Source organism: Tigriopus californicus, chromosome 3 (assembly GCF_007210705.1).
Source record: "Tigriopus californicus strain San Diego chromosome 3, Tcal_SD_v2.1, whole genome shotgun sequence".
NCBI classification, from domain to species: Eukaryota; Metazoa; Arthropoda; class Copepoda; order Harpacticoida; family Harpacticidae; genus Tigriopus; species Tigriopus californicus.
In genome coordinates this window covers 9404691-9431982 of record NC_081442.1, presented here as the reverse complement: position 1 = coordinate 9431982, position 27292 = coordinate 9404691, and the positions used below count along the sequence as shown (strand labels likewise).

The window sequence follows — 27292 nt, the reverse complement described above, 5'->3', positions numbered from 1 at the left end:
AATGTAAGTAAGGGTGTGGGCGACTGCGAAACTGTCAAATAGATTATTTTCCTTCGTCCCTTGTTCCATTTGACGCCTAATCTGATGACAGACCGTGTCCCATATATTAGATTCGAATAATGTGTGAGAATTAACCAACCTGACAGATGCTAATCAAAACGTCGAATTGTCCATCCAGGAGTCCCGGCGGGTTGACTCCAAAGGAGGCATGGTGGATTGAAACCTAATTTTTATTGGGTGAAAACGATGTCGTGGTAGGACGTCTGTTCAGGCACCCCCATGGTTGTTGGTCAGTCACCGTCCAGTCGAAAGTGGTCAGTAAAACGAGAGCCACCAAAAAGCTCCGTTGGTGGGCTTCGATGGCCCCCAAAGTTTTCTTGCGTTTACGATCGTGAAGATCTTTTGGTCGGAATCAAGAGGGAAAGAGATCATTTGCGAACACACGTCAAAGACAAAGAGCTAGAAGGAGTAAGAGGGGGAGAGATTCATGAGAAACGATATCGCTAATGGTTCATCTCTCCATGAGACAAGCAAACAAGCCTTGGGGGCATTAGCAGATATCGTGGCCTCAAAAACTTACCTCTCTCGTCTTCAATGCCATGACAGGAAATGTTCTTCTGTCCGGGCAAATTAATGATGGTTTACTTGTCGAAAGGCCCTCTCGGCTATTAAGCCGTGGCCTTTTCAAGATCTGCAATCAGAGATGCCCTGGAAAGTTTTAGTCTCATGTGGGCGATCAGGTCAGGAAGTTCGACTTGGCTCTGGCGAAAGATTACAGTTTCATCTCCTCTCAGCTTGTCATGTTTAGGCAAAAAAGACAACCAGGATTGAGCAAACCACATGTGACCAGATTGCAGGAGCGCTGCGGGTATGAGTAAAAACGTGTTGAAGACTTCTTGATTGGCTTTTGCCTTTGGACATGGCCGTGGGGAATGGAAACATTACTCGGGATGCCTATCAAGTTACAGAAAATCGTCTTCAGCTTAATTTGAAAGTCATTAATCATGAGTTTTGACGGTGTTTGGAGCAATAAGCGCAATAAATTCCCATTGCCATGTAGCAAAAGGCACTTTCAAGACAATACAACGAAAATTTGTTCCCACATTGCTAAAAATTTGAATAGATCTTCTTTTCCTTGGCGTTTCGTTTCAGTTTCTTTCACCAACACCAAAACCAATTTCATTTTCTTCTTCATTTGATGGCCCACTTCCTGTCTAAAATTGACCCTGATGGGCCATTTCATAAGAAAATTGGGCAAATTCAAATTTTAGAATGGCTTGACGTCGACAAAGTGAATGACCTAACGTACTATGTACAGTTTATTTGTGAATCACTCTTCTTATTCAGGCAAAGAGGCAAATGAGTTGTATAAATTTGCCTAATTTCAAGATTACCCCAATTTTCGCTTGCGCTTTCCTCCCAACCACCTGAGAGGGATCAGGATGATCACGAGAGAGGGTTGCTTGGAGAAATTCGTGTGCATTTTCCCACGTGCCTGGAAATGCACGATGTTTTGTGCCCTAACACTTCCACAAACCCTGGAAACGGTTGAGGAAGACGGCTTTGTGCCTCGGGGATTTCTGGCTCTGTTCTTTTACAAACCACCGTGAATTTCCTGAAATTAGGCCATACAAAAATTTCGATTTTCTGAGTTTGCTCAAGCGAAAAAACATTCGAACGCGAATTCAATCCAAACTTTCCGCAGAGGACAAATTGCAAAGACAACTTCGGTGAAGTTTGCGGTTTGTTTCAAAGCGGAGAAAACAATGCCGCTTACTATGTTCATGTTGAGCATGTTGTACTCATCTTAATTAGCCAGCATTGTAAAAAAATCGCAACATGCGTTTACAATTAAAAGGATACTTTTTTGTCAATCTCATCCTAACAGCCGATACGGAACTCTTCATTTCTTGGAAACCTTTTCGCTCTCCTTGAAACACGCGCTACAAATCCAAGGCAGACTACGACAGGAGCGCCATCAAAAAGACTACAACGTCAGTTTGACACAGGAAAATCCCAAAGCTGGACACAAATTCAATCTTCAAATCATTATTTGCAATCAAATTAAACACTTTTTAACAAACTTGGAGTTCAAAATCAAATCAACATTAACATTAATGCCATTTGTACTTAATGTCTTTCTCCGCTTATGCCACACATCATTCCACCATGTTTCTCTTTTGGCAAGCCTTGAATGTCGGGAGCGCATCCGCTCGTTCTCGATCGCCTCAACTCTGAACTCACAACAGAAGCGAAGCATGGAAACCAGCAGCTCTCTCGATCGAGAGATGGACGATCAGCCTCCAAGAACAAACAGGCTCTTTCAGACGCGCTTCCCTCAGTCGAGTTGGAAATGGAAGACATGAAAGAGTGCAACTATTGCTAGTTCGTTGAATGGATAGTGAGGAAGTTTTACCTTGTGCCTGTGATTAATAGCATTAACTCCTTGTTGAACGTTTCCACAGTCAGTTGTCATATGTGCTTCAAGTCCCGGGAGATAACGGTAAGAACGATTTTGATTCGTGAAATCCGATGCGAGTAATACTTTGGCATAGGCAACAGGGTGGTTTTCTTGGTCGTTGAGTCATGGTCTGATAGGCATAACAAAAAATGGTGACTTGATTCAATTACCTCTCCTGGAGGGGGTCGGTGGATTTTGTTCAAGAGCGTCAAGAGGGAGATTGGTGGCCTGTTGTTGCGTCTCATTTGGGTTGGTTGTGTGTGAGGGGGGGGGATGCTATTTTAAAGCCCCCATTTTGTTGTCGGAAGTGGCTCTCCTGTGTTGTGGGTCCATTTATCAAAGGTCTTTATCCACCTTCTCCATCCTGCATGCATGGAGATTCCAACCCTCTTAAATGCAGACCTTCATAGAATCCCCCTCTTCGTCCATGTTGAACGTCGCCGCCTTTGGTGTCCGTGTGTGCGTAATACCCTTCATGAATCACGACTTTTGGGGAGGTTTTGGGGGATGTCTTGGTTGGCTGAGTCATCGATTGGGTGAGGCGAGTGTGGGGTATCAAGAGCTACGCAATCTCAGGCGAGTAGTATGGTAAGAGATGGACAGATTTTTTGTAATAAGTGATGAGAGGAATGAGCCTGGGGTAGTATTCACCCTATTTCGATGGAAAAGTTCGCCTTCCAGCCATTTGGTCATCGCCACCAACTCCTAGATAAGAATGGACTTATTTTCGGGCTCGATGATTGACTGCATGTTTGTATCTGTGTGTGTGTGTGTGTATGTGTAATGGGCATTGATGGCTCTTGTGGGCGGAGAGATGAGCTAATGCCGCATTTATACGTCATTTTCTTAGACCAGGTTTTTCCCTTCCTTCATATGTTGGTCTCTTTATCCCGGATTCTCGTTTTTTGGTGTGTTTTGCGCAACTCTACCACTCTGCTCAATCCTATCAATGTGACCAGGCCCCAACCTCTATAACCTCTCCATTTGTCCTTTGACGAACCATTGGCCTCGAAAACCGCCAGCAACAAAACTATCCCTGTTTACCCTTGTCATCAAAGGACTTCCAATTTCGTCCATTCCGTCTTCTAATTCAGCTGGACTATGGAGGCTCGTCCAGTAATAAAACGGCAGTATGATCATCCTGGAGAGTTCAAATGTTTTAAAGGGCAAGAGATGTACTTTGGAAATCATTAGAATACAATTTTGACCGGGTCAAGTGAAATACGGAAAGGATATAATTTCGCCTGTTTGTAGGTAGAAAGGACATAGGCCTGGGTTTCTCGTGTGTCCCATTTCCATTGTCTCGAATTTCGTTCCCTCTCTCTCCCTCTCTTTTCTCCGTTCCAGAAAACGGTGCGAAATAATATAAATCATGGCAAATGGGACTTCTTGCCTCTCTGGCCCAAGTACCCTACGTCTCGCAAAAAAGTTGGAATACGGTTGATTCTGTCTAAGAGCTCTAAAGAGGCCCCATCATCTCTCTCTCTTGGCTCCACCATCGTCGTCGAAGGCTAGTATAGTACGAAACCGGTGTGCCTCGCTCTCTAGATGGACTTGGCCTCACATAAAAGTGGTAGCAGACAGAGCAGTTGTGTGCCCCCTTTTAGGGGGGGGTAATCATGAAAAAATGCCCAAATATCCCCTCTCGGACTAGACGCCATTTATTACTGCCCCACGTTGTATGTAAGTACTTCAACAAAGGAAATTTATTAAGTAGAAATGTGTGCTCTCCCGGCTTCACGGAGCTTCAGAGATAATTCTCACTCACGTGGTCTGCCTCCAATTATGTTGGCTCTTCCCTCCATCCAAGAGTCTGCCGCTATTTTCAAGGCAATTGTATTATCTTCGTCAAATGGCAGTGAACCCTGCACTTTTGGCCTTAGAACGACCCAAGCTTGAAAACTTGTCTATCTTTCTTTCTCTCTCTCTCTTTCTCTCTCTCTCTCTCCCGCAATTGCTTGGCAGCCTATCACCGAGTGTCGTACTTGGATTCGAGGCGAGAACTTTTGGAAGCCACAGAAGATACAAACCAAAGACAACGAAGAGAGATACTGAAGAGCAAATTAGTCGGTCTGCGAATGAAGGAGGAAGAAGTCTTTGATCTGTTCACAAGTTGATACAAGTCTGGCTTCACATATGTCACCAGAGAAACACTCAACGGACTTAAATCTGAAGAAACAAAACAGAGAAATGCCATTCTTTTCGGAATATCCACGTGAATGGGCTTTTGTCTCTGTTGTCATGTTTAGAACTGGCTCTGGCTCAAAGTTTAATGACAGCGGACCCATTGAGGAGAGAAGAGTCGTTGGCACCCCTAACAGCATGGTTTGCCAATAACACTTCAAGTTTGCTGTCTGATCAAAAAAATGGGTCAAGCTGTTGGACATTGCTCGAAGAATTGGCCAACTTGTTTCTTCACACGCAGTTGAGACCAGTTCAGTCCCAAATGATGGTATTGGATCAATTCTGACTGAGTGAATCTTGTCTGGAATTTTTCCTCTTGATGGTGCTTTACCAACTTTTCTCTCGAGCATTCATTTACGAACTGGAGCGTACTAGAAGGTATGTGAGATAGTTATGTATTAGATCGGGAGACCCATGGAAAAAAATTACAGGTTTCGAGATGGTCTTGCGCTCTCACTGTCTATTATAAATCAAGTGTGTTGAGACAAATGGTTCGAGCTGTCGCTCTGAGAAAAAAAGCTTAAACACATGAACATTTTGATGTTTGTTGCTTCAGTGATAAGAAAGCTTAAAGCCGAAGAAAGCCCCTTTTTACTCAAGAACGGGCTTAAGCTGCACTCGTGCTTTTGGAAATGCCAGAGCTCTCGAGTCTTTGCTTCTCAAGTACAAAAGCGTCGTTCTCGTCGGTCAGGAAGAAAAGAAGGTTTAATATTTAAGAGAGACAACTTTTGCGACAAGATTCTCCTCCCTTCAAGCCAAACTGGGTGCTTCACTGTCTACGTCGAGTTAGGATATATATCCTCCTGTTCCAAGTTTTCCCTTTGAAAAATTGCTTTAAACCACGCCACAGCATAGAAAAACAAAGGAATCATTTCTTTGGTTTGCGCCAATCCGGATACTTGGAGAATGATTGTGCGAATTACTCTGCGGAGAGCTCTGTTTCTCCGAATGCTTTTTAGCCTTGATCCTAGAACAATAACATTTACTTAATATCTTGTCTTAGAAGTTCTAATTTGCACTACTCACTCACTCATTTACCCGCTTTCAGACTGTTTTTCTTCACTTAGCGGTTTTGTACGACCGCCCCAAGAAGAAAAAGGAGGCTGCTGAAACTTTTCCTTTTCAAAGTTTTTTTGCCAAATTTTTCCAGATGCCATTTCACACCTTGAAAACCTCTTTCTCTTCCCCTCTCCGTCCATAAAGCTCCGCCCTGATTGCTTAGAAAGAGGTTCATGTTGTTGAAATCCAGAGCCGTGGATGGAGGGGGATTTTTCCACCCACTCATAAATATATTAGGATGATCGGGTTTCCTGTGCTTTTGGGTGACATTTAGCATGAACGTTGTGTGGATTTTCTTTGTGAATTTACGACCTCTTTGAGTGAAAACGAGACAGGATAAATCTCTCAACGACTGTAAACATGGCCCCTTTAAAATTGCCGTTCAAGGAAGATTGAACTTCCATTTTTTCCAGTTTCGTGGAAAGGCATCAGATGTCAAGCTTAGAGAAGTCTTGCAATAGGAAGAGTAGTATTAAAGGCAGGGCTCTAGTTTTGTCTACTTCTTCTTCTTCTACTTCTTCTTCAGGGGTTCGTTCAAATCGCTCTCTAATGCCTCCTAATGCGACCTGGGGGTAGTATTTCTTTGTTCATTGTCATGGTAACTGGGCTGTACTCCTAAATGGGGGCTCGAACCGTCTTTCACTCTCGTTTTGGGGAGGCTGATCCTTATTAAAGCGGACTGCATGCAGTAGGGTAGGTATCCTCTAGTGGCTTTGTCCTCACTTGCCAATCATGTCAAGCTGTCATGATAGCTTTTGAAGAATGAAAGAGGCCCCAACCATCTCATGAAGCGGATCAACCTCACAAGACTTTTCCTTTGAGAGAAAAAAAATTCTCAATTCAATTGAGAGACATCTAGGATTAAGGTGAAATGGGGACGGCCGTAGCATGTATTGAAAATCCCACGTTAAAGCGCTAGCCTTACATTGGATAAGATACTGAGCGTTGTCTCTTCTTGTCAAATATATGTACTTAGGACCATCTCGATCTTCAGCTACTAGCTGTTCCCCATTGCCCTTCGAGATTAAGTCTGTCACGAAGCTGGTAATCAAACATGGAGATACCATAACTCTAGTTTTAATGAGGCTTGTGACCTTGTCGGAATTGAATTTGAAACGGACTGGCTCTCTTTTGAAAAGCGACGGATGTCGTTGGTTTAAGCTTTCATAAAAAGGTTGCCCAATATAGATTTGAGCTCAAGAAGCAGATAAGAGTTCGAGCGAGCATGACTAGAGGACGGACAGGAGATGGAGGAGGAAGAAGAACTATTACTCAGTTTCTAGGAGGAACAGGTTTTAGAATTCCTGATAGCAACCTCCTTGCTACGTGATAAATTTAAGGCTCAGATTGAAATGTCTTTTATTGGCAAACCTGTTTTCTCCTCAGGCTTTGGTAGGGAAACGAGTGCCTTGGCTAACCGCCTGGCTGACTGCATGGATAGATGGCTGAAGCTCGAACGAGCATCAAGTCGATCGGCCTATTTAAATTCACAGAATGCTTGAGATAAATTGGAGAAATTCAATTTCAATTTACTCCCACGTCAACTTTGAACTCTTGGTGTTCAATTAATTTTTTGTTGATCGACTCTTTTGAACTAGATGCCTCGATCCATCCACCCATCCATCCCTTCAATCTTCAAAGGGCTGTGCCAAACTATTTTAATTTGAGAAACTGTTCCAAGTCCTACGTTCTGGATGATGCAACGCTTAAACCATTGAATAATCATCAAACACCCACCTGACCAAAACTTGAACTCGTTCAGTACTGTCACTTTGGTTGCCGACGATATGAACCACATAGTCTTGTTTCATACCCTGTTTGCAGTGTAAAGCCCTATCTTGTTTGTTCTCTTTGGGCTCAGAACCGAGGAGGATCAGCGAGTTTCGACTAAATTAGCAAGTTTTGAGATGAGCTTCAGTATCAGTGGGATCTCTCCTCAAGTGCATCTTGGTCGTCATCATTTTCAGGCTCCGCAGATTATTCTCTGCTCGCCCTTGCACTTGAGCGGTGGTTAGCTTCTTTGCCAATGGGTTGTGCACTTGCAATTTGATATCGAATGAACCAAAGCGAAACTCGACACAGGACCAAGAAGGTTTCAAAATGTTTGAAGAGGGTCTTCTTGAGATTGCCTTCCAGTGGGTGAGAAGGTGACTTCACTTCATCCACGTTGCATGGCTCAAACAGGCCCGTGATTGTTTGCCGAGGATTACATAATAACCCCTTCGGTCGTCTTGTGTCTGTGGCAAATATTTGCCTGCCGCTCGCTCATTGGAGCCCATTCGCGAAATCCACCCACTCGGGCCTTCTCCATATTCGAGTGGCCCTCTGCGTTTGAGAAGGGACGTTCGAGAGCTCTTCAAACGCAACAATATGCATCACTTTTTGGTCCAATTTCCCTCTGAAAAGAGGAACCCGAGCCTGAATAAAAAAAGTCTTTGTGTCAAAACGGCTGTCATAACATCATTGGACCGATCCCTATTTGGACGTTCGAGGGTGAAAAGTAAGAAAAATGCGATCGCATCACGGGGACAACGGCCAGTTTGATCAAGATGTCAGCTCTCTTTGAACATCTCTCGTTCTGTTCTAACGTGGTTCCTGCTTTTTGGCACTGGTCACACAAGACGCGAACTTACAAACTCGATGAGTTGACCGAAAAAGTTTCTTTTCCTTCTTCTTGATTTTGAGAGCCCCTTAGGACTGGAATTTTAAAGATATCGAGCAACCTGATGTTGGTGAGTTAGTTCGCAGCATTTGAGGTAGTCCTTCTCTTTTTTTGAGGGGGGGGGGATATGGAGCCATAGTTGAGGCTCTTTACAGAAGCTAAAGAAACTGCGAGGACCTTTCAAGAGGCTCAGCCAAATGCCTGTCAGTCACTTTGTCGTGTGTAAGTTGAGATCAAGAGAAGTTTTTGCCCTCTGCGCCATATTGAGCTCGTCGGTGTTGTTGTGCTGCTCATTTCAAGAGACTAGCCACAACCAAATGACGTTCCAGTTGAGCTGATCTTCAGTTGTGTTGGTATACTTTATGGAATAGTTGGTGGTTTTATACTATACTGCACAGTGGAGGAGAGTGCCTATTGGAGGTCTTACTACACTATGCCTGTTTGTGTCTAAGGAGAGCAAAGTTTGCTTGGTGCCAATTTTGAACAAGATTTGATGGATACGGTCCAAGTCCACCGTTGAAAGCCGAAGAAGAAAGAGACTAGGAGAAAAGACCACGGAAGTTTTTATTTGCCGTTCGAGAACAGCACACATGTATCATCGGGATCTGTCGTTGATGGAGTTTTTGTGAGTCTCGGAAACCCACTCACATGCTCACTTCCATCCTGTGTGTCTCCACAGACCGGCTTTGTCTCAAACTGGCCAATTTCTAGGATTAGTTACTCGCACTGCGGGCTTACATGCTCCCTCCCCGAGTTTTCCCACAAACTGCCAACATTTGAACGTTTGAACCGAACTCAAAAAGATTCACCACCAACCCCAGGTTCCTGTGTTCAGGTCCTGTGAGTGTTAAATTCTAGTTTTGCCTGCATACACTCGGAGTTGGTGGAAACAGGGCTGAATCGAGCAGAAGTGAATCTACTCCAAAATTGGGTCCCCATTTGACTTGGGGATTACCAACCTGATATTACAGCACTGCACCATTGCGTTGTAACCTCGCCCTCACCTTCCAGGATCGATGAACGGATGGTGAGCAGAGATTGATTTGTTTTGCTTCGTTCAATTGAGTTTGACGGTTTCATCTCGATGAAAGGAGGGAAAAAATCCGGCTACAAAATTCCCCGCATTCCTCGGAGCATCTGCAACGCTGAAATTGCAAACAAGAACACTTGAACTTGAGGGTCCCCTAGTTACTGAATGTATTAAATGTAAGGCCAACCACCCACCCGCCCACATATGAAGTATGTCGAATTTCCCGGGGATCCCTCGGCTCCTCTCATGCTGTGAAGTCCAGTTTGCCGAATGACCTCAATGTTGGGTGTTTTGTTGAGTCCAGATGGAAGCGGCGGTTGTTTATTGAATGGACCGAGCCTTCCAGCAAAGCTGACACCCGTTAGACGGAAAAGCACCCAAGCCCAGCCTATCCCTCATATATCAATTCCTCCTAGTTTGGACCAGAAAATCCAGTCCTCAACTGACTATGGAGGCCTTCGTCAAATTTGGAGGCAGGTCCAAATCCGGGGAAAACTGCATCCACCGAAACCATTACCTTCATCTCATGCAGCAGCCTTGAACCAAATCCAAATGGAGCGGATAGTTATTGTTGTCGGTTATGACGCCGCCGTCTGCCCCAGCCATCCGTCTAATCCTTCTATGCGACATAAATAACCGCACAAAATGGGACCTCAGCCAGGCATGAACAAAAAGCTGCGCCCTCCAGGGAGACTTCTACTTTCTTACAGCAGATTAATTTTGGTAGATATCTTCTAGAATTACTTAAGCACGAGTAAATTACCAAGGCTTTTAACCAAGGAATGTCTTTGGCCAAAAGACACGACTGAGCCACGCCAGACTAAAATGAAGAACAAACACCTCATCCCCTTCAAAACAGGCAAATCCTGGATGATAAACAGTGTACGTTGAAGTTACCCAAATCCATTACCAGTCCACCGGTTAAGAGGTCCTGGTTGGATGGGGTAGGTAACTGGTCATTGTAGGGGCGTGAACAATAGATTGCAAACGAACGTGCTGAATAGAGATTGGTGGCGATAAGTGGCATTTCTGACCCCATGTGTTTTCCTTCATCCTCTCCATCCGAAAAGAACGAAAGGATGCATACAGCTATTCATTTCCAAAATATCAGTGTCCTCCATCTCCATTCCTATCTCAGCTTCCATTACGAAGCAACTGAGTGAGACGGAAACCTCTCGCCATTTGTCGGAAGAATACTTCGTATTGGGATCTCTTTATGCAATGGGGTTTCATTACGGGCGATGATGTAAAGCTCATTGATGACCATGGAAGGTTTGCGTCAATGAGAGACATGAATCCCTTTAAGGATGAAACTAAATGTTCACCTTCCCATTTTGGAGATGCCTGTCATTGCGGACTCATGTTCTTAGATGGGTCTCTGAAGTGTGAACCAACGCCTGATCTCTCTCGGTCGAAACCTGAATGTTTGTCGTAAGTGTGTCGTATGTAGTACATTGTATGTACGACTTAGTTCGCCTTATAGGTAGATATATTGCTGGAGAGGAGGGGTGTCAAGCCGAGTCACCTTGAGAGGAAAGTGCAATCACCACCCATTTGGGCGTTAAATGCAGACTAGCTCTCAAGGTCTCCGAGTCACCTTTTGATGCATTAACCCATAACATTACTCTTGGGTTTTTGTCTCGAATTGATGGTCGTGAATGGGTAGATGAACGCATGTCAAAGCCCATGCTGAGAAGGCTTGAAAGATAGAAGATTCGGAATTCTCTCACATCGTCGATCTGGACTCAATCGAGCCTTAATTCAATCATCCACAGACTTCCTTTTTGATCGATTCTCGCTTTCCTGAAATACTCTTACAGCCTGCCTACCTACCGTCGTACATGTAAGAAAATAACTTCGAAGGCGCAGTTGGCACCATGTTTTCCTTGGAGCTTAGAGTGGTCTCGGTTTTTTGTGCCCGTGTGCTCGTCTGTCTGTCTGAGAAGTAGAAATTGTCTGGACGATCGAAATTCCGGCTGGCCTTGATCCGTTGAATTCAGCGTGTAGGTAAGACGACAAGGGGTGAGCCCGAGCACAATAGGGTATTAAATCATCAACCGATTGAGTTATGATAATGTCTAGAGGTGAATCAGGTTTCCTCATTAGTCATCATAGCCTCATAGGTTTGGCTCTTGACGTCTTCTCAAGCTCCCTTTAGATGGATAGAGTCATTATTCAAACTCATTCCCATCGTTTCTACTTCTTTCGAGCTCTCTCACTCTTGAAAGGAAGCGTTTGGACAATTAGGGTGGTATTTTGAGATGAGCTTTTTCCCTCCATAAAAACCTTGTCAAAAGGTTTTTAGGGTGAGGGACTAAAGAGATGTCAAAGAGTCCTCTCCTCCCTTGGCTCTGTTGGCCGTCCTTTTCGTGGCTATCAAACTGGAAATGCTCCTATTTGTGGCGAACCCATTAAATAGCCTGTCAGAGATCTCTCGACTCCTCGTTTTGAAGGCCAAGAGAAACAAATGATGGCTCTCTCGACGCGATCGTCCTCGAGAGTTCAAGAAATTTTGACCCTATCCAACTGTATAATGCGGTTGAACAAGCCTTCCTCCTTCAGGGGCATATCAGCATGAAAAATGGCACAAAATTGTTTATTGTTCCCTCCAGACTGAACGAGTCCAAGATGAAGACATGAAAAGCCTTGTCAGGGATATGTGGAGGCTATATACCAGCTAAACCATTCAGATTGAATGAGACTAGAGGACTCCTAATAACTTGAACTTTGGGACACGATCTTGGCCATGGATAAATTTGCACGTTTCCTCGCTATTCTTTGGCTTTTCAAGGAAAATTTACATCCTGAGTAGAGCTGCGCATAACTTGGGATTATAAATGGTTCCCCATCAATCTCAAGAATTCGGCTTATTTCGTCCAGTTTTCAAGTAGTCGAATCTCGATGATGCTTTGTCGTGTCGCCTCAATGTTGGTCACGTTTGAAACAAATTGACAGAGGCATCTGTTATCCAGCTTTAAAATCCGGGTTCGATTAACGCGTAATATGTGCGTGTCTCCTCTTTGGTACGTACGTACGAGTACGTACGTACGATAACATGACATAGAAAATAATTTAACTCTATGTCATGTGTCCCAGTTAATCAAGCGACCAGCATTTCGACAATGGCTACTTACAATTGAGGGAGCTCTATTCATGTCAAAGCAATCCTACTCGCATGCCAAACGAAATGGTGTCATAAATTGATGTTGCCATTTCTTTGGTCGCCGAGAGTTCAGCTCAACGCCCTAACCTGAAATGATATGGGACTGCTTCTACACCGTATATGTATATACAGAATATGTACCGTGCATTCCAAATTCCAATGCAGCTTTGGTACCGTCTTAAATCATAGCGTTATGATTATCCCTTTGTCTGGGTAAGCGTTGCAAGAAATTGCGTCTGGCGACAATGCCTTGGAGCAAATGTAAGATGAGCCATCGATGTTGTTCGATCGCTTTACTCGACGAATTATTAAGTTCAAGTCTTACGTTTAGATAGACCTTCGATCGGGTCTCCAGGGTTGACGCAGTGCTTTTTGGGGGTAATGCATGAATATGTTTGGGAACTAGGCTATCAAATTGATTGCCACGTAGCGTCTTCACTACTTCCATTACATTGATAGGTTTCGACACTTCTAAAGTCAAAGTTGGATTTCGTGAGGAACAAAGTAGGAAGATAAAGCGAGGGCTTGAGAGAAATAGCTGGAGAGCCAGCAAACGACTCTCACGTCCTATGTTGGCACTCCCAAGAAGGTCTACTTCAGCTTTTTTTGGAAGTCGGTTTTTTGCTACTGCTGTTTTATGGTAGAGCAAGACCGACTAAGCGGGTGAGACGACAAAATGGCTCTTGGAGTTGGGAGAAATATTCTTATGTCTACAAGAGCGCTGTCGATCTTTTTGTTGATTGGATTGACACGTTGTTTTCATTTTGTAGGCAAAATCTTCTCCAAGAGCCTAATTCGGATGAAGCATGTGCTCAATAAGGCTGACTGGAGGCTCTTAAGGCATATTATTATCTTCCTCTCGAATCTTTGGGAAGCCATCCATCAAGTTGTTTACGGCCCAGTTTGGACCCAGTTCACTTACTACTCGGGTACCAACGTAATCGTAGTACTACTCGGAGTACTCGTACTACATGCACGACTACTTGCTTCTGTCCTTCTCGTCGTCGTTTTCGAGGAGTGGCCCTTTTGCGAAAGTTTGGGCAGATTTCCACGTGATTAATACATCTTTCCACAGTCATTAATCCTTATAAGCCCATTCTGATTGAGACGTGCTCCAAGGCCGCCATAGATTTAATAGAAAGTAAGAGCGTGTGTGGTAAGCCAAAGTTAAAGAAAAACACGATCCACCATCACTCAGATCTCGGGGTGTCCTATAAGAAGAGTGTTTTGATTTGATCGATTTGTTGACCGTCAAACGGCGGCATGTTGTCAATTTAGCGCTTACTCGGACACTTGCCCACTCCTCAGCCCTCAGGTTGAGTGGCATGTCTCATGCATACATTCATTCATGCAGGTATTTCATTCAGTTTTTGAGGAATCCTCATCTACCGGTAGCCCAGCTCGTCTGTGGTCGTTTTGGACCTTGAACAAATGGAAGTCCGTCATCTGCAGAAAACTTATTTCATCCCTCACTAATACTGAAAGTACCACCACTACCATACTCTCATATACAAGTGCCCATCCACCTCATCTAACTCATACGGAGGAAAGGGTAGCATGAAATTTGTTTCGATCAGATCTTGGCAGTTCATTCTCAACTCCATCGTGATTGCTTTTTATGCGACAAGCCCACTTTGCATACCGGGCTCTCTGCAGTTTTTCCTCCTCACGATCCGAGATACTGCATTCATGACTCTTTTGAGTTGCCAATCTGATGATAAGTTCCGACGAAAACAGCTCGCTAGTTGTGGTATTTTGTTGGTCATGATTTTGAAATTGGTCAATATTCGGCTTATTGGAGATTGATTGGACTCGGCACGGAAAAAAATAATTCAACAATCCATACTTTTGACGAAAATAGGAATGGGGTCTTGCCCAAGTAAGTCGTATGTCTTTCATAGAAAAGGATTTGAGAGATTTTTTTGCGTTGATACATAATCCGATTTCTGGAGGAATACGTACGTATTTTCACATGCAGGAGGGGGAAGAGGCAGATTTTGTTCCAAGTAACAGTCCAGCCATCCTAAATCGAATTTACTTGTACTTTGATTCAATTACCAGCCTATGTTTTGGACTCCTTGAAAAAAAAAATATATATATTCCTTTCAAACTAGGCCCTTGAGTGGCATGGAAACGAGCAAAAATATGTTTGAAACACTAAGTGTACATAACATTTAGTAGGGACTGCCTGTTGCAATCGGGTGCAATCTTAGAAAGGACTCTATTTGATGCGCAAATGCGCGGTGTTGGTATTGTAACGAGCTGAAATTTACATAATCCATTATATGTATGTACTACGTACGCACTGTGTACGTCCTCATGGTGTTCTGCCTGCATCTGGGCTTCGTCTCGTTTCACCGTTTCACGGGGGAATGTCAGTTCAAGGAAGGGCTTGGGAAAAATAAGGCGGCTGTTCTCTCGAAGGGGGGAAAGCTGACTCGGAAGAGCAAGAAGAAGAAAAAGAAAGAACCTTCGCCGACGGAACTCGAATTGCTACTATAGAAGTAAGCTAGGCAAGGGAGCAGGCGAGTAATTGCTTTCGTGTTGCTAGAAGTGCTTACAACATAATTATAGCGATTCCAAAAGGCTCTCTTTTATTCAGAGAGAAAACTCCCGAGAATGAGCTTAATTGCCAGGGACAGTGGGGCCAGCCTGGCTGAGGGCATCGTTGACACATAAATTCCAACTGGGTGCGTGAATGCCAAACTTAAGGGTTCAAAGGAATCCAGGAGAGAAGGTTTCGTCCTGATACTTCTAACCACAAGAAAAGCCCGAAGTCCGCGTCCAGGTGCTCGTCGACGGGTCCGTGAAGAATCAATTCATAATTGAATCAGTTCCGGGATGATAACGACGACCAACCAGCCAACTGACTGACTGGCTCTCGATATCTAATGATCTTGGAGTGCACATCGTGGTCTTGAAAGTCACCCAGAGCTGGGAATGATTTTTCTCTCTCTGAACTCGTCAAGGAATGATTCTGAATTTGAGTGGGGCGTTGTTCATTCCCTTGTCAGCATTGAAGAAGTCAAAGTGAGAGATAGAGAGGGCCTCTTGGTCATTTCTTTGGAAGACAATCGGCCATGTCAAATGGATATGTACAGCCATTCAAAGAGGGATATCAAGTCGGTAATTAGTTCTGGTGGCGGTTTTTCTTCACACTTGTAATTTTTTGGTCTCACGGCTCGCATCCCCGCAGTCATTCAAGTTGGTTTGGAAAGAAGACCATCTGATTAGAAATGTCTTTGAACAACGCGTCGGCTTTAAAGCTGGGTCTTTAAAGCTTGCACTTTTCTCCACATAACCAACCGAACCGGTCAGTATAACGAGGGAATAATACCGAGAGATGCCTTGCCTTGCCTTGGCTTTGTCCATGCCACAGATTGCATTGCTTTGTTCGGAAACTGGACCTTGGAAACCAAGAGTTTCAACGCCAACAACAATGAGTGCATCACTCTCACTAAGCATCTCATAACACATAATCAGACGAGGATTACGTCATCGACGTCGAAATCTCGGATCTCTTGTGGACAAAGGAGAACCCTGTTCCTTGTTATGAAGTGCGTGCTGCGTGCGTACTACTAACTAATACTACAACTACCACACCGTCACTTGAACGGCGCCGTGGTATGATCATTGTATTCACTAAGCACACATACATACACACTCACTCACTCACGGACTGACTGACTCACTCATATACGTTGTTGGAGAAGAATGAGAGAAAAACATGGTGATCAGGCCTATTTGATGTCGGGCTTTGTTATGCCCTTCCTAGGCAAGTGGGTGAAATGTCATGTTGGAAAACAGTTTTTGGGCCTTGTCATTTTGCCAAACATGCTCAACAATTGTTGCTCCAAAGAGCCAATTGAAGAGCTTGTAAGTGGATGGAGGGAAAAAGTGTGTTTTGTAAGAATAAATCTGACGTGAGAGTATGCGGCACAATTCAAATACATACGTAGAGTAAAGGAATTCATTCAAAGCTGTTTCTAAGTTTTTTTTTCTCTCTCATTCCCGGTTGTATTGGTTTTAGTTCGTTGTCGGAGAAAAGGTGTCTCGAGGCCTGGCAAGGCCCAGATTTTGCCTCCGGGAAATTTCTGAACGAGATAACCAAAGACAAAAAGTCCCACCACATTCTACTTTTGGAAACACGTCAGCAAATGAGGGACGACTTCAAGAGAAATCTGTTCGTTCAAGTTCGTTTTTGTTTGCCCAAGGAGAGTTAAAGTTTTTATCATGCAGTAAAATGATCAAGTTCTTCGTTGTTCTGTCTGTCTCACTCGCGGATCCGCCATCCCATTTTGTGGAGTTCAGTTTATGCCTCCAAAACAAGACAAGCAGTCCAAGACGGAGGGGACGACGATGCCATTACACACTTTTTTACTATCATGGTTGTGCCAGCCTGGTTGTGTTGTTCCCTCGTGTTCTGCCATTTTACGCCCTCCTCATTGGGACATCATGGTCCCTTGTGAGCGGCAAAAGTATACTAGACGTACTACTACCACTACTACCACTACGCACGTACTCCATGGTTGGGTAGATGGGGGACGAAGGAGGGAGGAGAGGCTAACAAACAAGGCCTCCGAATTGCCAAGTGTTTTCCCAGGGAGCTCTAACAAAAGACGGTGGGGGAAGTCCTATATTTCGATTATGGTTATTCACTACCCAAGCAGTCATTGTTTGTTGGCCTTCATGTCTCGACTGCTCTGCTCTCTTTTTTGGCCATTTCGAATGCACTTGCATGCATGTTTTATCAATTGAGAATCTGTAAACTTAGAAAAGGCTTCCAGTAAACCGTTCCTCCCCACCACCAATACCTTGTGTATTGAGCTAGATCTATTGTACTTCATGTAGATTCCGTAGATAGGACTGGAGACGCCTCTTTGGACCCTCTGGGCTTCCTTTTTGCCTTTTCATTCGAGCTGTTAGAAGAAGAAGTGGACCTTTTGTTCCTGAGTCGCGGCATTTCAATCTTCTTAATACCCATGAGAAATACGTTCCTTGTCTAATGTCAGGCCCGTAAGTCCCTTCGAACCCAAGCGAGCTCTATGTGGGAAGCCAGGACTCAAGGCTCGTCCCGGAATAGTGAACCCACCGTCCCATTCCCAACTAGCGAGATGAGAAATTTTATTCTATCGCGTTATTTTCTCCCATTTTTCACCGTGGTCTACGGAATGAACACCCGCACCCAGTCAGTTGGTGGACGCGAGGAAAAAGGCCATTCATTTGTCATTTGTGAAGGACCTCGAGAGAAGCTGTCGGGAGATACCTTACGAAAATTGGACCCGGGACTCTCTTTCTCTCCATCTTATCCTCCTAAACTGCTTGCTTGGCCTCGATTGAACAAGTCGATGTTCGACAAGATGGGGCATTACTAATACTTTGGATCCAGTTGGAGGTCATCGAGATGAAGTAGAATATGGAAAGGCCGAGAAACCATACCCTGGAATCTAGATGGCCTGGCGGGGAGCTTTACCATATCTCTTTTGCTCTATTGGAAAGTTATATGAAATGTCGAGGGAATGAGTATTGGCCGACCTTGAGTAATTAATTCCAACTAAGAGACTTAGAAGAGCCGTTCCGAGCATGCCATAACATAGGGAAAGGCCCACGTGCTAGACAGACGACGTCAAGTCCAATATTTGCAGAGTTTCATCAATAGCGACGAGTCTGGAGGCACGTTCTAGTGGTTCGCATTTCACCCGGATGAATCTCATCTCCGGAACAATTGTACCACAATTCATTCTCACTTCCTCGCCCAGTTGTCTAACGGAGGACAATTGAATGAAAGCCATTTCCTATCTAACCGAGAAGTAGCTTCGTACACGTACGTAAATGTAGTGCTGCTGTAGTTGAATTGCAAAAGACCATACTGCAATATTGGATGCAAGAGAGTTAGAAATTTGAACTTACCTGGCGAAGGAATATAAATATTCACCCGGAAACGCAAGCTAGTAGAAACTACGTTTGTCCCATTTCCCTTTTTTGGGAGGTTGGCAAGAGATCTCATCTTTTAGAAAAGTCATGATTTATGTATATTGGCGAGCCCCCCTCCCTCTCTCCAATCCGTTCGACAGACCCCCTAACTGTTGAAATTGTCGTTTTACAAAGCAGTGGACCAGAAAATCAGCGAGGAACATCTAGACCAGAACATTTTTTATAAACCACTATTCAAGACCGCTTGGCCAATTGAAGATCAAAATCTCAATTGGTCGTTGCCAGTTAGCCTTTTGTTTGAGTGGTTTTTTGTTTCTACCATTACTTGGAAATTCCGGTTTATGGCTGTGACGCTAACTTTTACATTTCAATTCGATGCTACCAACTGCGAAAAGAGAGAGAAAGAGGTCCGGTTGCTTGGCAATCAATTAGAGTCACTATGGCGACCGACAAAAAAAATCTTCATTTTTCCCATACCCCCTATGGGATTGTTACGTTTTCCCTTATGGCGACCCCCTCCTTCTCACAATACTGAAAAAGTTTCACAGAGTCAAAAAAATCACTCCCCTCCATCCTCATGCGGGCATTTGATCCCAGTCAAGAACGGCAAGCGACATCGATCCCACACCAAAAAAGCCACGGTGACATATTATCCCAAGAGTTAATGGCTTGATTTAATGCTTAACAATTGACGGAGCCAAAACCATTTATATCCCATTCTAATCGACTTCGAACCGGGAATGGACATCCCAGTGGGATTTTGATTCTCATGTCCCCGTCCGATCGATTCCAAGCACAACCAGAATTTGGAAAGTATTTCGGTTCAGTGCACACATCCAACTGCTTTACTCTTCCTCAGGGCTCAATAGCGTTCGTTTGCTACGAGGGTTTTGGCAGCAATTTCAAAATCCTAGTTTTTTTGTCTCACTTTTGAGTGTTCTGATCATATCACAGAGCTGCTGAGTTCGGTCGTCGATTTGCCATGAGGTACCTGCCAAATCATGATGGTAAAGTGTACGTACTCTGTGTAAGTGGAGTTATGCCTCACTGACCAAGAGACCCATCAAAGTGCATGCTAATGATCTGTCTGTTCTAGCTAGCATGCCTTCAGTTGGTGCCAGAGCCTCATTATTTGGATTTTGAAACGATTGCGAACATATTTTTTTTCGAAGAGGGCTTGAATTTGTTTTAATTCCGGCGGGATATTATTGCATGTTGTCTTGGTTCCATTTTGCAACCGAGAGAGAGAAGAAGAAGAGGAGCCCATTCTTCCGTCTACGTACAGTATATCTGTGTGGTTGCACGTAATCTCCGGAAATGGGGTCAAGTTATCAATGAACCTGAACGCCCTCCTAGACTCCCTCTGTCCAATTCCGTGTCCAATATTACATCCACCGTGAAGGACAAAGATGCTTCTTTGATTAATTCGCCAACTTGAGGATTTGGTTCCTTGGCAATCTTCGCTTGCTCCCATTTCCAAAGGCATTCGTATATACATAGAGGGGAGCAGGAAGTGCTGTACGAGAATTTGGTCAATTTTTGCTTCATTCGGTCTTCTATCCCCCCCTTTCTTTTCCAATACATACAGATGAAATAGGAACAGCGATTCGTGGAATTTGGCTGTGGAATTTCGATCCAATAGTGAGATTCTTTTCAATTAAACTAGGAGAGGAAAGTGTTTTGTGAAATAATATTTCTTCATTCAGGCATGTCCGGAATTCTTGTTCATGACTTTGGGAAAAACCTCCCTTCCCTCATTTCCTGCTGGTGCTTCTCCATCTTGGATTAATTAGCCCAGACGATGATGATGACAAGAACCCCACCGTTGAGTTCTCGGCCATTCACCGTTATGAACCAATGGTATCTCTGTTTTAATTCGGATTTCGAACCCCGAGATCCAAGTCCAGTCGTCTTTGTCTCGTACACTGGCACGTTTGTTTTGCAATTGTGATCAAGTTACCTGTGTCCAAAAAAAAAAAAAATTCTCCAGTGTGGACAGACTTCAAGCGAAATTCAGTCGTCTCATTCTTTTTATAACAAAGGCCTGAAGCTCCAAGTCTGCCTGAAAGTAGTGACATCGGATCGAGACGAACTTGACGGTCTTGACCCGGACACTCGCTAGACATGAACATTTCCGAGCAAATCTCTCAAGGATCTACGGACTCGTTCTTGAAATTTGGCATGTGCCATTAGTCTCAGGTGAATGATAAAAAGCGCTTTAGTGGAACGTTAGCGAGGCGTTGAAATGTTTTAGCAGCTGTCCATGTCTGTGTTGTCTATGGAGGAAAACACTCTTCAAATGACTAATTCGAAGGAGTTATCGCATCGCGAGATCACTCTCGTGCTCTTTTATTTTTGGGAGATCTGCTCTTTTTCTGTTCTTTTTACTTCATAATTCCATCCAGGTGTGAGTGGTGTGGATACGAGGTGTCTGTCTGCCTAGTTAGTTAAGCGTGAGTGATGATGATGACAACAGCAACAACAACAAAAGCCACGATAGCGATGGCAATGATGACGATGAGATCATTAAACTGTCGTGTGGACACTTGTTGCTGAAATCTCTGAATTCTGATTCAGTTTTTTTGTCTGTTGGGACATCCCGATATTAGATGAGGAGGCCGAAGCTGTCAATCCCCAGCAAACTCATCAGAACTAATCCAGTTCAAATTTTCTCCTCCGCCAAGTTCAATCTTGTCATCCTCGAAGAGTCAAAAGAGGACCTTGTTGAAGGAGCAAGGAAACTCCTATTTGCGAGCAGCTCGCAATCAAAGCTGGAGAGCGACTCTCAGCCATGGTTTTATGAAAAGTGAAAAAAAAAGAAGCTCGGGATCATGTTGCGAGCTCTCTTGTCGTGTTGAGGAAAAAGAATCCTGGTTTTATTTCCCCGTCCCTCCCCCTCATCCTCTTCTTCTTCTTCTTCTTCGTCCTCCTCATTCAGTTGTCTCCAAGTCACGATGCGGACACAATTCTGAAGATGATGCCTTTTTTATGTCCATCCTCAACGTTTGCCCAACGAGACTCTTGAGAAATTGCTGAAAGGCACAAAAACAAATAAATATCAACATGCGTTCGAACACAAAGACCTCTTGAGTGCCAGACCAAGTTAGTCCTAGGATCGCCATTGATCCAACCAAGGGAAGGCCTGATTTCCGTCGAAATTGGCCTAATAGCTTTGAAAACGGCTGTAATGGGATCATTCATGCCCTGATTACGAAAGCATTGTGTTCCAAGACACGATCAGATTCAGTTTTTTGTTCTGCTTAGGTTTGCGCCCATATTAATGATCCCCAGAGCCGTGTTACTAATGATCTTTTTCTCGTCTTGCAGATTATCCCATCGGACAAAAAACGAACACTTGGACAATCATCAAGGAGTTTTCCAACTAGAGCATCATCAAGCACCATCACCTGCGGCTAATAACTCCTTCATTCACGTCCAACCACGCCACCAACCATACCAATGCACGGCGGGGCAAGATAGCCACCACACGATACGACGATACGAGCAGTTCATATATAACTCAGCCAGACTCATCCCCCCCCTTCCCCCCCGAAACGCGACAAATCTGCCTCCACATGTAAGGAACGATGACTTACTCCATCTTACTCTATCCACATCGAGCTCCAGTCCGTACCCACCCAAGCGGCTCCAGTGCCCGGCTTCCTGCCCCAAGTTCATCCATTCACCTCTGATAATATATCCGCAGCTGACTTGGCTGTTGTTCCAGTTGCTGACCAAGTATCTGGTAGTAGCCGAGGCGATCTCGTCCCGCGCTCAATCAATCCCCCCTCCGTTGAGAGGGTTTGGAAGCATCGGGGAGGGAGGGAGTTGTGAGTGCCCGCCTCGAACTCACCTGAGTGCGGCCGGCGGATGAGGTTCGGCCTCGATCCTTGTTTCCCCGTTGAGTGCGCGCTTCCGTTGGCGCCAAGAGCGCTCGTAGCTGGTTTTGGAGATGCATCATTAAAATCGGTCTCATGTTGCAGTCGTCCAACGAGCGGATGGTGTTCGACTAGTCCATGGAGAGCGACGGACGAGGCTGGTGGCAACGACATCAACAAGAAGAGTACGAGTGAACCGAAGAGTCAGTTCGGGTGTTCGTCAGTCGGTTTACTCGTGGAAAACTCGGTGGGTGATTGCTGCTATCATTAGTAGCCGAGTTCTCCGAGGCATTCTCTTGCATAATCCAGAGGACCTTCATCCTCGGGTCGTGAAGTGTCGCAAGACTCTAATATACTAAACATTTCAGCTGCCACCAAGGAATTAAAAAAAAATCTGAAGTATCGAGGACTGGAGTGCCTTGAGGAGAGAGGAAAAAAAAACAGGATTCTGGTGGTGAAAAACGAAGAAAAAGTGTTTTTGCGACATAAACCGGAATGTGAAAGAAATCCTGCCCGCCCCGTTCCAACTTGAGTTGAATCAATTCCCAGCAAAGATTGGTGCGGTGTTTTCTGGTTGATGCAGTGTTATTTCTCTTCCAAGACCAGCAGAGCTCAAGGCTGTCTGTGTTTCTCCCATTGATAGATGAAGAAGCTGAAGCAGCAGCCTGGAAACCGGACCGGGAGGTTGCTTGAGAATTCAGTTAACCTGGCTGAGATTGGCAGTGAGTGAAGGCTAAATAAAGGCCACTGGGGACGTTTTTGTCAAAACTACCCAATCCAGTGAGGCCAAATTTCGTCGTCCTTCAGTGATTATTGCCTAACCTTGGCTAGGAAGAGGACCACGCGAAATAGTTGAGTGCCTTCCTGGCCCTCGTATATTTTTAGAGAGAAAATTCTAACGACGAACTCGACGACGACGACCGGTGGCAATCGGGCGGAAGAAAACGAATCCAGGAACGAAAAGAAGGACGTTGAGCCGAAGGAACTCGTGGAGGGACGAAAAAACGCGAAAAAAAAATCGTTTCTGCACCTTCATTTGCTATTTTCCTTCCAGCCCTTGTATGTATGAGAGCAAATGAGGGAGGAAGGGAACGAGGAGGAATGTCCCTAAGATGTTGTCAAGGACAGATTTATTGGTCTTGTTCCAAGCATATTGCATATCTTTGTACAGTTGATGGAGCACTTTGATATGCAAATCCGAGGCCCCTTATCCTCAATGTCACAGTCTCAGAATCGTTCCAAAATGATGACTTTATGGCTCGCCAGCCTCCTTTTGACGGCAACCGTGGCCTCAGGATTTCTATCGGGCGAAGGGTGTCAAGGAGTACCTCAATGCGAGTGCAAATGGTCCGAAGGCAAGCGAATGGCTGATTGCTCCAGGAGAGGGTTCACGCGTATCCCGGATGGCCTCCCGGAAAGCATTCAAACCCTCGTTTTGGATGGAAACCCTTTGAGAAAGTTGGAAGGGGATGGCTTCAAATCTGTCGGCCTTTTGAACCTCCAAACTTTGAGTTTAAAGGGATGCTACTTGCACTACGTGAACGAGAACGCCTTTCGCGACTTGACCATTCTGACCCACGTGGATCTGTCCAACAATAATATCACTCAAGTGTTTCCCAAGACTTTTGACGGAAATAATGGTCTCAAGACCTTGAAGTTGGCTCACAATTTTATTGAAGCGCTCCAATCATACCAATTTCCTCCTCTGAGAGCCCTCAAAACCATTGATCTGTCGTATAATGCCCTCACCAAAATCGATCCCTCGAGTTTCCACAACCTCGACGACTCGGTCGAGACCGTGATGGTCAATGATAATCGACTGACGTTCCTACAACCAAAAGTGTTCCTCCCCCTGACAAGTCTGAAGTCGTTGAAAATTCACAATAACCCGTGGACCTGTGACTGTGAACTTAAGAGTTTCAGGGACTGGTCTGTAGACAAGAAATTGTACAGTCGACCCACAGCTTGTAATGAGCCTTCCAGGTTGAACGGGAAAATGTGGGACGAGATTCAAGCCGCGGAGTTTGCCTGCAAACCCCATCTGGAAATTCCTTACCCACGGGTCTTTGGTGCTCCGGGAGTGGATGCGACTTTGGCATGCAAGATCAAAGGTAGTCCAGTCCCCCAGGGGCGTTGGGTAGTGGATGGGAGAATCGTGAACAATAATACTCACCCCGAGCCATTTGCTTCGCAAATGTGGATCTTGAAAGAGGAGCGCATCACCTCGGATGGAGTGTCACGGTGGTACAATCTGACCATCACGAATCCGGCCAGTGAAGACTTGGGCAAGTATCTGTGTGTGGCTGAAAACAATGGTGGTGTGATGGAAAAGACTGTGATTCTGACCTTCGAAGATCCCGCCACGTTCAGTGCTGGCATCCCTTTGACTAGTGAGCAACTCACCATCGTGATAGGGGTGAGTGTGGCCTTGGTGCTTCTATTTGTGTTGGTCCTCATCGTGTGTTGTTGCTGCTTCTGCAAGGGACAGAAGAAGAAGGCGCTCAAGAATAATCGCATGGGTAATGGAGCAGAAAGAAATGGATTTGTCAACGGCTCAGACAGCCAAAAATTGCTCCCAAATGGCCACGGGAATCTGACAAACCCACAAATGATGGCCGGTAACCACAACCATCATCTCAACAACCATCACCTCCTTCACCACCAACATCATCAGCGTCTGCAACAGGAGCAGCAACAACATCATGCTCAGCATCCACAGCATCCACAGCATCCTCGCCATCTCAACAATGACTACCATGGCTTGCCATCAACGGAAATGATGCACGATGTGTCTTCGGGGTATGTTCCCGGAGAAAAGTATCATCATGAAGGGATCGAGATGCAAGATCTTCGAGCTCCATCAGTGATCTCCAATACCAAGCAAAGTACAGGGAGTAGTTCAGATGGAGGCAGAACCACATCCATTAGTCGCTCGTCATTTGCCGGTGATGGGGACGTGAGTCAGTATCCCGATCTGTTGGATCATCATCGATACAATACATTGATGTTGCCGCCTCATTCTGTGTCCCCGTCGACGAGTGGGAGTGGTTCCACGGTCCCTGACCACTCTCGTCTAGCTGTGATGCATCAACTGAATCCAGCCAATCTCATGCTCACGCCTCAGCAGCAACATCAGTTGGCATCCCAACTAGGGGCGTCTCCTTTCCAACGCTCTGGAACGCTTCCATTGCCCCATCACCATCCTCATCATCCGCGATCGGTCTCTTGTGACCATACCAATGCCAATCCTCTCCCTCATTTGTACATGCCACCAGTGGTCCATCATCACCATCATCATCCCAATCAGGTTCAAACTCGCCCCGGGTACGTCACATTACCTCGGAGGCCCCGTCAGAGTTGGTCAGTCCCAAGGGACACTCCCAGTCCACACCTGGTTCGCTTTGATCGAGAGCCCATTTACGACGGTATTGGACCTCGTACCTCGGTGGATGGGTCGTCTCGTCTGTCTCTGAACAAAACACCCACAACTCCCAATGGGGCGCATCATAATGGGACTGTTCGCACCCCTCTACCCTCTTCCACGTCATTTTACGCCCCCATCAAGGAGGTTCAAGAGTGTCCGCCTACGCCTAAGGTTCAACAAGCACGAATGGCACCGAATTTGCCCAAGTCAACTCCAAATATCCTGAATTTGAATAACAGTGAATCCTCGGGTGCCCCACTCAAACAATACCGAGCTCCCAATGCCGGTTCCGAAATGGCAAATTCCAGTTCAGAGGCCACTTTAATGGAGGAGAACATTAGTGGCTATTGTGAGCCCTTCGGAAAGGCACTCAAACCAAAGAATGAAAATCGCAATTCCATCACTTCGGCCGAGAGCGAATTAGATTTGGTGGTGCCTAAAGCAAGCGGAGAGAGCAGTGAGGACTTGAATGCGAGTGGCACCTCATCCTCCTCGCATCATCACCACCATCAAAATGGGACTCATAAAAATGATAGTCTGAATGATAAATCCCGAGTGATGCCGCCGGATTCGTCCAATTCTGGTCCCAAGTCCTCCACGCCTCTTCGTGTGAACGGAGTCAATGGCCACCATCACCAACATCAAAATGATGCTAGTCTTATCCCAAATGGTGATGTGCTCTCGCCAGGTTTCCCTGATCGAAACAACAAGAAGTCCAATGGGGCTCCCATGACCCTGCCCAAGCCCAAAGTCAAACCCGTGCCGCCCCCTAAACCCAAGAAATCCTTTCATGGTGACAATGACTCATCCATGGCGCCGCTGATATCCTTCCAAGACGAGGGCATGGATGGCAGTGAGGTTTGACCGCTGGGACCCTAAATATCATCACGTGAGGCGGGCCCCTTCCCCCCTCCCTCAAGAAATAATTTGTCAGGATTTTTGGGTGATGGCTTCCGTGCACAATGCTCGACCCCCCTCCCCTTGACCTATCCATTTTTCCCTTCAAGACGAACTGCAGCCATTGCATCCTCAACGTGGAAGGAAAGATTGGAACTTCGAGAGTTTTTTGGAATTTGGCCCCCCAATATTGGTTTGGCGTGACGATTATCGGACTTCCGAGACAACCTCCTCCTGATAGCCTTGATGTGGGATACCAATGCATTTTCTAAAAGGCTCATGCCAAACTTCGTTTTCAATGCCATGTCATCATACGTTCTGAATTATTCTGAATTACTAGGTTCCCGATTTCTGTTCCCCACGAGTTAACGGACTGATTCAAATGGCAATTTGGCTCGTTGAAATAGTCACTCAGCCCCACGTTCCTGAATTGGAAGCCTCCCTTTCCCCGCATTATCCATTTTGTAAGCAAACATCCTTGTTCCTGCATTTTTTCAGAATCTTGCGATGGTTTTGATTCACTTCATGCTTATGTTGAACGAAACATAAACTGAAGACAATAAAGAATATATATATATATATATATCTTTACAACCCGGA

General features: G+C 45.1%; 1 protein-coding gene across 1 annotated transcript; it reads left to right on the top strand.

Annotated features, from left to right (window-relative positions):
• The first annotated feature begins 2313 nt into the window (after window positions 1-2313).
• LOC131878517 (uncharacterized) lies at window positions 2314-27292 on the top strand. Its single transcript, XM_059224508.1, has 2 exons — window positions 2314-2503; window positions 21821-27292. Exon 2 carries the CDS (start codon window positions 23546-23548, stop codon window positions 26657-26659), a length of 3114 nt encoding a protein of 1037 aa, XP_059080491.1. The 5' UTR covers window positions 2314-2503; window positions 21821-23545; the 3' UTR covers window positions 26660-27292.

Bases quoted from the DNA above. Each gene is read 5' to 3' on its own strand.
- LOC131878517 (XM_059224508.1), top strand. From the start codon at position 23,546: ATGGAGCACTTTGATATGCAAATCCGAGGCCCCTTATCCTCAATGTCA.